Source organism: Melanerpes formicivorus, unplaced genomic scaffold (assembly GCF_026170545.1).
Source record: "Melanerpes formicivorus ecotype bairdi unplaced genomic scaffold, bMelFor1.0.p_v2 SCAF_38, whole genome shotgun sequence".
Taxonomy (NCBI): domain Eukaryota; kingdom Metazoa; phylum Chordata; class Aves; order Piciformes; family Picidae; genus Melanerpes; species Melanerpes formicivorus.
This window is the reverse complement of record NW_027142390.1, coordinates 1,037,517-1,052,256: the sequence shown is the minus strand read 5'-3', so window position 1 is coordinate 1,052,256 and position 14,740 is coordinate 1,037,517. Positions and strand designations below refer to the sequence as shown.

At 61.4% G+C, this 14,740-nt stretch overlaps 1 protein-coding gene across 2 annotated transcripts in view; it reads left to right on the top strand.

The window, feature by feature from the left end:
* Positions 1-14,740, top strand: part of GRM7 (glutamate metabotropic receptor 7) — a 186,656-nt gene that overhangs the window by 64,901 nt on the left and 107,015 nt on the right. For both annotated transcript variants that reach the window (XM_068157754.1, XM_068157753.1), the window contains exon 2: positions 7,692-7,908. In XM_068157754.1, the coding sequence (XP_068013855.1) occupies positions 7,692-7,908 (217 nt within the window). The remainder of the gene's footprint in view (positions 1-7,691; positions 7,909-14,740) is intronic.

Genomic DNA, 14,740 nt, shown 5'->3' with positions numbered 1-14,740 from the left:
GCCATCTCTTCCATCTTGTTGAAGCCTGGCTGCCCTCTGCCTGGGCCAGCTGGAAGGAAAAGCCTCATGCAGAGCTGCAGCAGCTCACTGCCAGCCAAAGCCTCGCCACTGAGAGAGGCAGAGATGGAAGGGAAGGTCACACAAGTCCAAGGCTGCCCTGGGAGCCCATTTGTCTGAGCTCTCAGAGCTGGAAGCCAGCTTGGAGGTGCAGCAGTGAACCAGCCAAGCACCCACCCAGGGGCAGAGAGAGAGCCCAGGGGCTCCAGGCTTGGACATCTGGGTCCTGCAGGCCTGCCCAGAGCCTGGCTCAAGGCTGCTCCTCCCTCTGCCCCCCCAGGCAGTGTCTGTTCATGGCCAGGGTGACAGAAATGTCCTGGTTGGGGAACACCTCTGGGAGCATCTAATCATCACCCTAACCCCACCAAGGCCACCAAACCATGGCCCCAGCTGCCATGGCCACAGGTTGCAGGAACCCCTCCAGGCATGGGGACTCCACCACCCCCCTGGGCAGCCTCTGCCAGGCCCTGACCACTCCTGCAGCACAGAAACTGTTCCTCCTCTCCAACCTTAACCCTCCCCTGGCACAATTTGAGGCCATTTCTTCTCCTTCTGTCACCTGAGACTGGGCAGAGGAGCCCCAACCCCTCTCAGGGAGCTGCAGAGAGCAGGGAGGTCTCCCTCAGCCTCCTCCAGGCTGCACACCCCCAGCCCCCTCAGCTGCCCCTCCCCAGCCCTGCTCTGCATCTGAGCAGCAGGAGAAAGTTGTTTGCTGTGAGGGTGCTGGAGGCCTGGAGCAGGCTGCCCAGAGAGGTTGTGGAGTCTCCTGGTGTGGAGAGCTCCCAACCCCCCCTGGGCACTGTGCTGCTGGGCAGGGTGCTGTGGGAGCCCTGCTGGGGCAGGGGGCTTGGGCTGGGTGAGCTCCAGAGCTCCCTTCCACCCCTAACTGCCCCTCCCAGGTCCTTCAGCCTTTCCCTGCAGGAGAGGTTGAGAGGAGCTGAGTGCTGTGGTGTTGAGCTGCTGGCCTGGAGCTCAGCTCCCCGCTGCCATCATCACCCAAGAGCTGCTGTGGGTAAATCTGCCTTGGCAGAGGGGAGAGGAGAGCCTTGTTCTGCCACAGCCTTGATCCTCCTTGGCTCTCAGGCACTCTGCTACAGCAAGAATGAAGGAATCAACATTCCAATCACAGCCTCATTCTTCTCCAGCACCAAGATGGATGCTCCTCTGGAAGGGCTGTGCTGAGGCATGGCCAAGGAGCATCCTGACAGCTTCCATTTAGTCTAATAACTCAGCTTGGAGGGATGAGTGCTGTGATTCCCTTCCCCTCTGCTGGCTTTGGCTCTGCCTGGGTTTGCCTCTTCCTGCCTGGAAACTCTGCTGCTGCTCAGCTGGAGAAGAGAAGGCTCCAGGGAGAGCTCAGAGCAGCCTCCCAGTACCTGAAGGGCTCCAGGAGAGCTGGGGAGGGACTTTGGACAAGGGCTGGGAGTGCCAGGATATGGGACAAGGACTTTGGGCTGGGAGGGGGGAGGCTGAGTGGAGAGGAGGAAGAGATTGTTGAGAGTGAGGAGCTGTGAGAAGGCTGCAGGCAGAGCTCAGAGCTGCATTTCAGTGTCTGCAGGGCAGCTGCAGGCAGGCTGGGCAGGGACTGCTCAGAAGGGGCTGTGGGGAGAGCAGGAGAGCAATGGTTTGGGGCTGGGGCAGGGCAGAGGTAGGTTGGGCATCAGGAGGGAGTTCTGCAGAGGGAGGCTGGGGAGAGACTGGGACAGGCTGCCCAGGGAGGGGGTTGAGGCTCCAGGCCTGGAGACACTCAGGCTCAGCCTGGCTGTGTCCCTGGGCAGCCTGCTGTGGCTGGAGCTGTCCCTGCAGGGGGGTGGCCAAGGTGCCCCTGGGGTCCCTTCCAGCCTGCTGCACTCTGAATCTGTGAGTTGTGTCTGAGTGTGGTGGGACACGAGTGGGACACGAGTGTCACCTGTGGGCCGGGTCTGCATCCCGGCAGGAGCTGGCAGAGCCTCCTGCTGCATGAGCAGCTGCGTGGTGCCTGCTCGCTGGCAGCTTGTGGCCCTCAGGAGGGGGAGAGGCTCCTGGTGCTCCCCTCACCTGCTGCGAGTTCAGCCGCAAACGGGCCGGCAGAATCGGTCGGTAATGGCCCAGGGCCTTTGATGCTCTGTCGGGCTCCCCAGGCAGCTCCGGGGTAGTGCCATGCACTACCGAGCGCTGCTCCCCGGCTCTCATTCCGGCAGGGCTGGAGCGGGAGGCAGCGGAGAGCTGCGCCGGGGGCCGGCAGCGGCCGGGACAGCGCCGCTGTGTCCTGGGAGCTGCTGTGTGTGTCCTGGGGGGCAGCTCCTGGTTCGCCAGGGCACACCGAGCAGCGTGCAGCAGGCTGGCTGGGGGCTGCACCGCTGATGCTTGAGCTGCTGTGCCCTGGGGGGCAGCTCCTGGTTTGCCAGGGCACATGGAGCAGCGTGCAGCAGGCTGGCTGGGGGCTGTGCTGCTGATGCTTGAGCTGCTGTGTCCTGGGAGCTGCTGTGTCCCGGGGGGCAGCTCCTGGTTCGCCAGGGCACATCGAGTAGCAGGCTGGCTGGGGGCTGTGCTGCTGATGCTTGAGCTGCTGTGTCCTGGGAGGCAGCTCCTGGTTCACCAGGGCACATCGAGCAGCATGCAGCAGGCTGGCTGGGGGCTGTGCTGCTGATGCTTGAGCTGCTGTGTCCTGGGAGCTGCTGTGCCCTGGGGGGCAGCTCCTGGTTCGCCAGGGCACATCGAGCAGCATGCAGCAGGCTGGCTGGGGGCTGTGCTGCTGATGCTTGAGCTGCTGTGCCCTGGGGGGCAGCTCCTGGTTCGCCAGGGCACATCGAGCAGCATGCAGCAGGCTGGCTGGGGGCTGTGCTGCTGATGCTTGAGCTGCTGTGCCCTGGGGGGCAGCTCCTGGTTCACCAGGGCACATGGAGCAGCAGGCTGGCTGGGGGCTGTGCTGCTGATGCTTGAGCTGCTGTGTCCCGGGGGGCAGCTCCTGGTTCGCCAGGGCACATGGAGCAGCATGCAGCAGGCTGGCTGGGGGCTGTGCTGCTGATGCTTGAGCTGCTGTGCCCTGGGAGGCAGCTCCTGGTTAGCCAGGGCACATCGAGCAGCAGGCTGGCTGGGGGCTGTGCTGCTGATGCTTGAGCTGCTGTGTCCCGGGGGGCAGCTCCTGGTTCGCCAGGGCACATCGAGCAGCGTGCAGCAGGCTGGGGGCTGTGCCGCGCCGGCCGGCGCTCAGCGGCAGCTCTCCTGCCGGCCTGGCTCCGAGCTGCGAGCGCTGCCCGAGGGGAATTTGTCACTCAGCAAGCGCGGAGTGCTGAGGCTCCATCACAGCCGTGTGCCTCTCTCCTCATCACCGCTAACGGCCCCGGGCCGGCTGATGGATGCGGCTGCCTGCCGGTGGGCGGTGGAAGAGCTTCCCGGCCGGCCGGCAGCAGCGGTGCTCTGGGCAGCAGGAGCGGGGCAGGGGCTGTCCCACCGGACTCAGCGCTGGGGAGACCACTCCTCAAACCTTGGGTTCAGCTTTGGGCCCCTTCTGGTCCAAGAAGGACGTTGAGAGGGGCTGGAGCAGGTCCAGAGAAGGGCAACCCTGTGCTGGGCTGCAGGGAGAACAAGAAGATGAGGGAGGGGATTCTGCCCCTCTGCTGAGAGCCCACCTGTAGCACTGCCTCCAGCTCCTGTACCCCCAGCACAAAAAGGACCTGGAGCTGCTGGAGAGGCCACAGAGATGATCAGAGGTTGGAGATCCTCCCCTGTGGGGCCAGGCTGGGAGGGCTGGGGCTGTTCAGCCTGGGGAGGAGAAGGCTCCAGGGAGAGCTCAGAGCTGCCTGCCAGTGCCTGAAGGGCTCCAGGAGAGCTGGGGAGGGACCTGGGACAAGGGCTGGGAGTGCCAGGGGGAGGGACAATGGCTCTGAGCTGGGAGAGGGGAGACTGAGAGTGGAGAGGAGGTGGAGTCCCCACCCCTGGAGGTGTTCAGAGCCCTGTGGCCATGGCACTTGGGGCCAGGGTTTGGTGGCCATGGTGGTGCTGGGCTGCTGGGTGGACTGGCTGAGCTCAGAGGCCTCTTCCATGCCTTACCAGCACCCTGTGTCCTCCCCAGGGCTGCTTCCATGCTGATGTTCGTTGCAATTCCTGGAGCCTGCTTTCCTGCCACCTCTCCAGGGCAGCTTCAGCCCTCAGGAGCTCCGAGCTCAGCCCCTGCTTGGAGCTCTCAGGGCCCAGGCTGTGCCACCAGCTGATGGCTGTCAGAGGCAGCCCTGGTTCCAGGCACAGCTCCTCAGGGTGAAGCATTTGGACATTCATATTTATGGCCACTTCTCATTCTGCTCCCTCTCCATCATTTCCCCCACCACCACCCCCCTTCCCCTTCCTGCTTTCTGTCTGAGCTGATAAAGTGCTCCCACGAGCCATGGGGACACTCCTAATTGCTGTCATCATTGTTCCCTTAATTGCTACAATTATTTTTTCCCTGGAATAATTCATACAGAAGCTTTCTCCTGCTCTGAAAGGAAGCAGGAGAGACCTGGTGTAGATGTGGAGAACACTCCCAGCCTGCCAGCAGCTGCCAGGAGCCCTTCCCATGGCGCTGCTGTGGCTGGGGAGGGAGGCAGCAGGCTGGGTGGAAGTGCTGCTCTGCCCCAGAGCAGGAGGGCTCTGCAGAAGGGCCTGGACAGGCTGGATCCATGGGCCAAGGGCCCTGGGGGGAGCTGCAACAGGGCCAGGGCAGGGATTGTGCCCCTGGGCTCAGCACTGGTGAGGCCACATCTCAAACCAGAGAGCCACAGGAGGGCTTGGGAGGGAGCTCCAAAGCTCATCCAGTCCAAGCCCCTGCCATGGGCAGGGACCCCTCCCACCAGCCCAGCTTGCTCAGGGCCTCATCCATGCTGAGATCTTGAGCAGCCTGATGGAGCAGAGCCCCCCAGCTTGCACATCTCCCACAGCCAGAGGTGAGAGCTGCCCTGCAGCCAGAGCTGAGCCTGTGAGGTGTGGCTGGCAGTGGCCAGGGAGCAGCAGGGCTCAGTGCTAGCACCAGCCAGCTCCTGCAGCACCCTGCTCAGCTCTCCTGCCACAGCTTCAGAGGATGGAAACATCAGCCTAGAGTGGTTTGGGGCTTGGAGATCCTCTGCTTCCAGCCCTGCTGCTCCAGCAAGGACAGCCAAGTGTGACCCAGGGAGAGCTCTCCATCCAGAGAAGGAAGTGAGGTGGATGAGGAATGCTGTCCAGTGGCAGCAGTCAATTAGCATCAATTAATCACTGCCTCATGCAGTGCTGCCAGCAGAACATCAGCCAGGCCACCTGAAGCTCCTGGGGGTGGTGGAAGCTGCCTTCAGAACCTGCTTCCCACACCACTGAGGTGCTTGCTGGTGGCCTCCAGGGAGCCCCAGCTCCAGCCCTGTGTTTCTGTGGTGGTGGTGAAGGCTCAGGCAGGCTGCCTGCCTCTCCTGCAGGCCTTGGCTGCTCTGCTCTGAGCTCCCTGGGGGAGCAGCAGAGGCTTTTCTCCCCCTGCCTTGCTGTGCAAGGGCCAGGGGCATCTCTGTCTCCTCTTCTGCCAAGGTGTGAGAGCCATTTGGAGAGCAGGCTGGGATGCCCAGGAGCTTGCTGAGCTGTCAGGTGTGCTTCAGAGCTGAAAACAGGGTTGGGGGGAAAGGGCTGAAGGAGAAAGCTTGACTCTCCCAACCCAGGTGCTGAGGGGGAGGTGTGGAGGAGCAGCAGCTTTGGCCTGGGTGGAAGCAGAGACAGAAAACATTCCTCTGCTTCATTCAGATGCCAGGGAGGTGGTGCTGGAGGCTCCACCTCTGGAGGGATTCCAAACCCACCTGGGTGTGTTCTTGTGTGATGCTCCTGGGGCAGGGGGCTTGGGCTGGGGGAGCTCCAGGGCTCCCTTCCCACCCCACCACCGGGCTGGGGCTGTGTGCAGAGGGCAGAACTTGCTCCTTTGGCTCTTTCACAGGATCACAGAATCAGCCAGGCTGGAAAAGACCTCAGAGATCATCAAGTCCAACCCCCTGGCTAATACCTACCACCTCCTGGCAAGCCAGCCAGGGCTGCCAGGGCAGAAGCAGGGGCTGAGAGCAGTTGGAAGCCGAGCACTGCCCCGCTGAGAGCTCAGATCTGCACTCCCTTGGGCTTGCTGTTACAAACCCAGCAGCTGGCTCTCGGCAGGGCTCTGCTGGGGGTGTGCAGGGTGGGGCTGGTGCTGCTCTGTGTGCTGTGTTTGGGCTGCTTGCTGAACTGAGAAGGGCTAAGCAGCCCCCCCCAGCCCTCCCGGGGAGCTGCTCGGCTTCATCCCACCCCGCCCCGGCCGCTGAGGAGAGGACTTCAGCTGCTAAGTGCCTGAGCAAGCTCCATTAGCTTGCTTTGCACAAATGAGAGGAGAGTGATCCCGAGCTGTCAGCCGCCGTTTGTCACCGCAGCAGCTCCGGGCACAGGCACATTAGGAGCTGAACTTTGGCTCTTTCGAGGGCCAGGCTGCCCGGAGCTGTCTCTGGCTGCGGCAGCTGCTGCTGGCTGAGAGTCATCCCCGAGACAGAGAGTGAAAAGAGCCCTGAGACCCTGGGGGCATCGATCTCTCCCTCTTGGAGGGTGGTCCCCAGGCTCTGCTGGCCCTGAGGGGGGATCCTGAGCACACAGATAGTGGCCCAGTGGTCAGCAGCAGGGCTCAGCTCCCACTGCAGCTGTGACTGCAGCACTGGCAAGGCTCTGCAGGCTGCTGCTGCCTGCCCCTCAGCCCCCAGAGCAGAGAGCTTGATTGCAGCAGCACAGAGCTGTTGGGTTGGGAGAGGCCTCTGAGGTCACCCACTCCAGCCAGCAACCCAACCCCAAACCATGGCCACAGGGCCCCTGCACCCCTCCAGCCCTGGGGACTCCACCACCCCCCTGGGCAGCCTCTGCCAGCACAGGAATTTCCCCCTCCTGGCCACCCTGCCCCTCCCCTGGCACAGCTTCAGGCCCCATCAGGTTGTGAAGCCAGCAGACAGGAAGCCTCTGCAGGAGAGGCTGTGCCAGGGGAGGGGGGATCAGAGCTCCCCAGCCCCCTCTGACAGTTTGCTTGCTGAGGTTTAACAGTTCCTGGCAGGTGAGAGGGGTGATGGCTCTGGGCCCTGCTTCCCTGAGCTCCCCACAGCCTGGAGAGGAGAAGGCTCCAGGGAGAGCTCAGAGCAGCTTCCAGTACCTGATGGGCTCCAGGAGAGCTGGGGAGGGACTGGGGACAAGGGCTGGGAGTGCCAGGCTGAGGAACAATGGCTCTGAGCTGGGAGAGGGGAGACTGAGAGTGGGGATGAGGAAGAGATTCTTGGTGGTGAGGCTGGGGAGAGCCTGGCGCAGGCTGCCCAGGGAGGCAGTGGCTGCCTGGAGGTGCTCAGGACCAGGCTGGATGAGGCCTGGAGCAGCCTGTGCTGGTGGGAGGGGTCCCTGCCCGTGGCAGGGGGCTGGAGCTGGCTGAGCTTTGAGCTCCCTCCCCTCCCAGCCCGTTCTGTGGTGCAGCTCCCCAGCGAGTGCTGCCCTCCTGTGCCGGCTCCCAGGGCGCTCCGGGCGCCGCAGGGCAGCAGGGGCAGAGGCGCAGATGGGTACTGAGGCCAAGGGAGGCTCTGCCGGAGCCAGAGCTGCTGCAGCTGCCTGCTGCAAGGGCTGTGCTGAGTGCCTGCACCTTTGCACTGATCAGGATCTGCTTCTTCCCCCAGATCCCCCAGATCAGCTATGCCTCCACGGCCCCGGAGCTGAGCGACGACCGGCGCTACGACTTCTTCTCGCGGGTGGTGCCTCCGGACTCCTTCCAGGCCCAGGCAATGGTGGACATTGTCAAAGCCCTGGGCTGGAACTATGTGTCCACCCTGGCATCTGAAGGGAACTATGGAGAGAAAGGAGTGGAGTCCTTCATGCAGATATCCAGAGAGGCAGGTAGGCAAATCCCTCCCTCCCTGGGGTGAATGCTGGTGGTTGTGACCCCAGCCTTTGGCTGCTCTCCTGGGAGCTTGGCTTGGTGCTGCCTGTCTTGGGTTCTGTGCCTCTGGGCTGGGCTGGAGATGCTCTCCTTCCTGAATTGCTGATGGAGTTCCAGGGACTTGGAAGCCTGAGCAGTTTTCAGTCCTTGCTGGAGGAAAGCCCTGAGCCTCCTGGAGCTCTGTCCTGCTGTGGTGGTGCTGGGGTGGGTAGGGGGCAGAGGATGCTGAGCTCTGCTCTCCCCACAGCTAGGGGGGAGGGCTGCTTGTGCCAAGCTGCTGGTTCCTCACCTTCCAGACCTGTGCCTGCTTTGTCTACCTGCTCCTGGGCATCCCTCTTGACCCATTCAGCTCTCACCTGAAGGCCCAAAGGTCTCTGCCCAGGCATGCAGAGGCAGCAGGCTTGGTGCAAGCTGCATCAGACCTCTGGTGTCATGCATCAGGTTTCACTTGGTGCTGGTTCCTGTGAGGGGTGGTGGCCCCAGAAGGCCAAACTGTGCTGGGTGATGTCCCTTGCCTGTAGGAGGTGCTTGCAGAGGGTGCTGAGTCCTGTGCTGGGTCAGGTTTGGCTGTCTCCCCAGTCTCAGGTGGTAGGAGGAGAGGACATGGCTGAAGTTGTGCCAGGGGAGGCTCAGGTTGGAGAGAAGGGAAAATCTCTGTGCTGCAGAGTGGTCAGGGCCTGGCAGAGGCTGCCCAGGGAGGTGGTGGAGTCCCCATGCCTGGAGGGGTTCCAGAGCCCTGTGGCCATGGCACTTGGGGCCAGGATCTGGTGGCCATGGGGGGGTTGAGTTGCTGGCTGGACTGAGTGAGCTCAGAGAGCTTCCCCAACCCAATCATCTCCATGGCTCTGTGCTGCCTGTGCCTCTCTGCTGCTCCTGCAGCTCTGCCCAGCAGTGAATCAAGCAGTTGCATTTGCATGGCACAGCACATCCAGAGCTTCTTTCCTTAGTCTGAGCACAAGGAAGCTGCCCCAGAGCCCCTGGGGCTGGGAGCCTGCAGCAGAGCAGCCCCAGAGGGCAGCTGAGCAATGCTCAGCAAGAGCTGAAGGAGCTGTGGGGGGCAGGAGGCTGGGGCCAGGCTCTGCTCAGTGGTGCCCAGGGACAGCACAAGGGGCAGGGGGCACAGACTGGCACCCAGGAGGCTCCACCTGAGCAGGAGGAGAAAGTTGTTTGCTGTGAGGGTGCTGGAGGCCTGGAGCAGGCTGCCCAGAGAGGTTGTGGAGTCTCCTGGTGTGGAGAGCTTCCAACCCCCCCTGGCTGTGTTGCTGTGTGCCCTGCCCTTGTGACCCTGCTCTGGCAGGGGGCTTGGGCTGGATGATCCCTGGAGGTTCCTTCCAACCCCTAAGATCTGTTCCCTAATCCCCTGGTTGCTGTCTTCTGGCAGAAAGGAAGATCCTGTCCCTGGGTACCAGCAGGTTGATTACCTTTGGCCTCCCCTCTGTAGCCAGCTGGCTACCCTCCATGCAGTGCTCCAGCCACGGGGCTGGGAGCTGGTGAGGGGAAGGTGCTCTCCTTGCCCAGTGTTCCAACCTGCTCCAGCACAGGGAAGGCTTTGCCTGAGACCTTTCAGCTAATAACTCTTCCCCAAGTGGCTTCACCTTCTGAGCCCTTGCAGAGGGCTGGGATATGTCCCCGTGGCAGGAGCTGGGGAGCTGCAGCCTGCTCTGCAGGCTGGGGGATTAATAAGCTAAGGGAATGGGCTAATGATGGCCAAATGTAAAGGCTATTAATGCAAGCAGGGGGTGCTGGGAGCTCAAAGATTGATGGCTTTGTGATTTATTCTTTATTGGCAGAGATTAATCCCTGCCAGAAGGTTAATTGCTGTCTGTAAGGGAGAGATGTGGAAGCTGTTAGCCAAAGGCCTCCTGATGGATCACTGAAAGATTCAGAGGGCATTCAGCCTTCCCTTCCTCTCCCCAGCTCGCCCTTTCCAGGTCACTTGGCTGCCTGCTTGGCTGGGGCAGCCTCTGCTGCTCTCTCCACAGGCTGAGGAGCACAGCCTGGCAGGATGGGGATGCTCCAGCTCACAACATGTGGATGTGGCACATCCAGGTGGAGTTTGGTGGCCATGGCAGTGTTGGCCTTGGTGACCTTGGAGGTCCTTTCTAACCTTCATGATGATCCAAACCCTGGGAGGATCACAGCATCAGTGAGGCTGGAAGGGACCTCCAGAGATCCTCCAGTCCAGCTCCCTGCCAGGGCAGGGCAGCCAGGAGCACATCCAGGGGGGCTCTGAAAGCCTCCAGGGAAGCAGACTGCACAGCCTGCCCGGGCAGCCTGCCCCAGGATGGGGATGCTCAGAGCCCCCAAGCCGGGAGACAGACCACAGAGCTTCAGGGCATGGTTTGGTGTTGGACTGGATGACCTCAGAGGCCTTTTCCAGCCCTCACAGTTGTTTTCCATGGTTCTGTGTCTCTGCTGCTTTGGCCTCTCTGCCAGCAGGCCTAGGCTGTGATTGTGTGCCCCCCACCCCTGCTTGGCATTGGTGAGGCCACACCTCCAATCCTGGGCTCAGCTTTGGGCTCCTCGCTCTAAGGAGGACATTGAGGTGCTGGAGCCCCCCACAGAGGGTGGCCTTGAGCACAGGTCTGGTGAGGAGCAGCTGGGGTTGTTCAGCCTCCAGAAGAGGAAGCTGAGGGGGGACCTCATCACCCTCTACAGCTGCTTCAGAGGAGGCTGCAGTGAGCTGGGGCTTGGTCTCTCCTCACATGCAACAAGAGGCAGGACGAGGAGATGGCCTCAAGCTGCCCCAGGGGAGGTCGAGGTTGGACATTAGAAGAAACTTCTTGTCTGAAAGGTTTCCCAGGCCCTGGTCCAGGCTGCCCAGGGTGGGTGGTGGAGTCCCCATGCCTGGAGGTGTTTCAAAGCCTCGTGGAGGTGGTGCTGAGGGATGTGGTGCTGAGGGATGTGGCTTAGCAGCAGGGGTGGATTGGGAGCCTGGACTGGATGAGCTGAAGGACCTCTTCCCACCTCAACAGCTCTACCAAGCATTGGTTCTCTTGCCCCTCCATGGCTCAGCCCCCATCCCACCACTCAGCCTTCCTGCCCAGCAGGGCTGCTCTGGGGCAGGGTCTGCTGGCTGTGCCACCCAGAGCTCCCAAGGGCTTCAGTGCTGCTGTTCCAAACCGGCTGGGGAAGGGAAAAGAAAAGGGGGAGGGGGGGGGAGGAAAACGGGCCAAGCCTGCTGTCTTTGCCTGTGTCCTAAAGACAGGCTCAAGAGGGATTAAAGCTGTTGTAGCAGAGCACTGATCTGATTATCTCTCTGGTGGAGCTCCCTCGGAGGAGGTCTCGTGGCGGCGGAGCGTTTGTCGGGAGGCTCTCTTCACCTTGGCAGAACAAAAAGGCAGAATCAGCTCTAATCCACTGCAGCCTGGGGAGCACAGGGCCTGGGACAGGCTCTCCATCTCCTCTTGGATGTCTCTTCTTCTTTATCATTATTTTTTCTTGCTGGAAACTTCCTTTCCTTGAGGCACTGAAGGCTTTAACCCTCCTGCCCCTGCCGGCCCCCAGCGCCGCACAGCCATCACCTGGCTGAGGCAGGGAGCAGGCTGCAGGAGCTGAGCTTGCTCAGGCCCAGCAGGAACACCCAGCCCCTGCCAGGGTAAGGGATCAGAGAACAGCTTGGATAGGAAGGGACCCCAAAGCTCAAGCAGTGCCAGCCCCCTGCCATGGGCAGGGACCCCTCCCCCCAGCCCAGGCTGCTCCTCATCCAGCCTGACCTGGAACACCTCCAGGCAGGGGCCAGCCACAGCCTCCCTGGGCAGCCTCTGCCAGGCTCTCCCCAGCCTCACTGGCAAGAATGTTCTTCTCCCCTCTCCCAGATTAAAGAAGAGAGCCTTGGAGCCCTGATTCCTCCTCCTCACAAGCTGGAGCTCTGCCCAGCAGTGCTGCTGAGCTCTGGGCTCTTGCTGCCCCTCCATGCAAACCTGGATTGCTCTCTGGACTCTTCCTCCCTTCCTGCTGCAGAGCAGCCCCAGAGGGGAGCTGAGCAATGCTCAGCAAGAGCTGAAGGAGCTGTGGGGGGCAAGAGGCTGGGGCCAGGCTCTGCTCAAGCTGTGCCAGGGGAGGTTCAGGTTGGATATGAGGAACAACTTCTTCCCAGCAAACATTCTCAGGCTGCCCAGGGAGGTGGTGGAGTCCCCATCCCTGGAGGGGTCTCAGAGCTGTGTGGATGTGGTGCTGAGGGCTGTGGTGCAGTGGTGGATTGTGAGCAGCTGGACTTGGTGGTCTCAGAGGTCTCCCCCAACCTCAACACTACTTTGATTCTATCTCAGGGGCAAGAGGCTGGGGCCAGGCTCTGCTGAGTGGTGCCCAGGGACAGCACAAGGGGCACAGACTGGCAGCCAGGAGGTTGGAACTGAGCAGGAGGAGAAAGTTGTTTGCTGTGAGGGTGCTGGAGGCCTGGAGCAGGCTGCCCAGAGAGGTTGTGGAGTCTCCTGGTGTGGAGAGCTCCCAACCCCCCCTGGGCACTGTGCTGCTGTGGGAGCCCTGCTGGAGCAGGGGCTTGGGCTGGGTGATCCCCAGAGCTCCTTTCCCACCTCCCATGCTGGGATTCTGTGAAGTGCTTCCTACAGCAATCCTTCTCCAGGGGTTCCTTTGGCCACTGGGATGTGCTGCCCAGGGAGGTGGTGGAGTCCCCAGCCCTGGAGGGGTTTAGGAGGAGCCTGGCTGAGGCCCTTGGTGCCAGGGTTGAGTTGCTCAGATGGTGCTGGGGGAGAGGTTGGGCTCGATGGTCTCAAAGGGCTTTTCCAGCCTGGTTCATTCTACTCTGTCTGCAGCAGCTGCTCTGAACCCCTCTGGCCAGCTCCTGAGCCTTCCCTCCAGCCTGGGTGTCTGTTGCCTGCCCTGAGTGGTGTTTCCAGGAGCTGAACCTCTTCATTCAGGGTTTGTGGTGCTGTGAATCATCTCTGATTGCTTTCTGTGAACCCCTGAGGGGGGTGGGGGTGGAGGATCAGAGTCTGGTGCTGTGACTCAGTACTCCTCATCTGTTGGGAGCTGACCCTGTGAGGAGCCAGGAGCTGCTGCATCCCCCAGCAGTGATTCACACAGCTCCTGGAGGTCTCTTCCCCTGCCTGTGACCAGCCCCAGGCTGCATAATTTCATGGGGTTGGGTTGGGTTTAGTGGAACTTGGATTTTGCTGCTGTCTGTGGGGAGTTCCAGCAGCAGCACAAATGGGGACAGAGTTAAATCCTTGCTGCCAGGGAGCTGAGCAGTTGTCTGTGTTGGGAGGAGGGAGAAGAAGCTCTTCTGGGGGTCTCTAACAGAGAAGCAAGCCCTGCTGCCAGGCAGGAAACCCTGCTGAGGGGGAGGGGGTGTGTGTGTGTCTCTCACACTCTGATGTTAATCAAACCTCTCTCTCTCACTCTTGATCCATCAAAGCCCTGCTCTGGGGGTTTGGAATCCTCACCACAAGCAGCAGGCACTTGGCAGCAGAACCCAAGGTGAGAAGCAGCTCAGCAACGGGGAAGGAAGGTGGAAAACACTGCTGATGGAATCACTGAGTCATGGAATGGTCTGGGGTGGGAAAAGGCCTCTGAGCTCACCCAGTCCAACCTTCTACCCACCCCCACCATGGCCACAGGCTGCAGGAACACCTCCAGGCATGGGGACTGCACCACCCCCCTGGGCAGCCTCTGCCAGGCCCTGACCACTCCTGCACCAAAGAAATCCTTTCTCCTCTCCAACCTTAACCCTCCCCTGGCACAATTTGAGGCCATTTCTTCTCCTTCCATCACCTGAGACTGGGCAGAGGAGCCCCAACCCCTCTCAGGGAGCTGCAGAGAGCAGTGAGGTCTCCCTCAGCCTCCTCCAGGCTGCAGACCCCCAGCCCCCTCAGCTGCCCCTCCCCAGCCCTGGCTGCCCTCTGCCATCGCTGTGGCTGGCAGGGATTGCCTTGGCTCTACAACAAAGAGCAAAGATGAGCTGTGGGGGCAGCTTTGCACCACTCTGCCAGGGGCTGATGGCACACATGGAATCCTGTAGGCTGGAAAAGACCTTGCAGATCATGAAGCCCAAGCACCAGCCCAGCGCTCCCAAGCTTGCTGCCAAACCACGTTCCTCAGCACCAGGTCTTTGTCACCCAGTGATGCCCAGCATCTATGGCCTTTGAAGGGGAAGTTTAGGTTGGCTATGAGGAGGGATTTTGGTCCTGCAGGAGTGGTCAGGGCCTGGCAGAGGCTGCCCAGGGGGGTGGTGGAGTCCCCACGCCTGGAGGTGTTCCTGCAACCTGTGGCCAGGGTTTGGTGGCCATGGGGGGTTGGGTTGGTGTTGGACTGGGTGAGCTCAGAGGCCTTTTCCCACCCCAAACCATTCCATGACTCAGTGATTCCATCAGCAGTGTTTTCCACCTTCCTTCCCCCTTTCTGAGCTGCTTCTCACCTTGGGTTCTGCTGCCAAGTGCCTGCTGCTTGTGGTGAGGATCCTAAACCCCCAGAGCAGGGCTTTGATGGCTCAAGAGTGAGAGAGAGAGGTTTGATTAACATCAGAGTGTGTGACACACACCCCAGGCTTCTCCTCTCGGCCACAGGACCATCCCTGGAGGTGTGCAAGGACCCTGAGCACATTTTGCTTTGGGCAGAGGCTGCCCAGGGAGGTGGTGGAGTCCCCAGCCCTGGAGGGGTTCCAGAACCCTGTGGCCATGGGGGGGTTGGGTTGAAGGTTGGACTGGAGGACCTTGAGAGGCTTTTCCACCTGAATGGGTCTGGGATTGGCTTCTGCTCTGCATGGCAGCTGCCAGAGCCCAGCTTCTCCTGGTGTCACTGCTCAGACACTCATGGGAGTGAGTCAGTGCT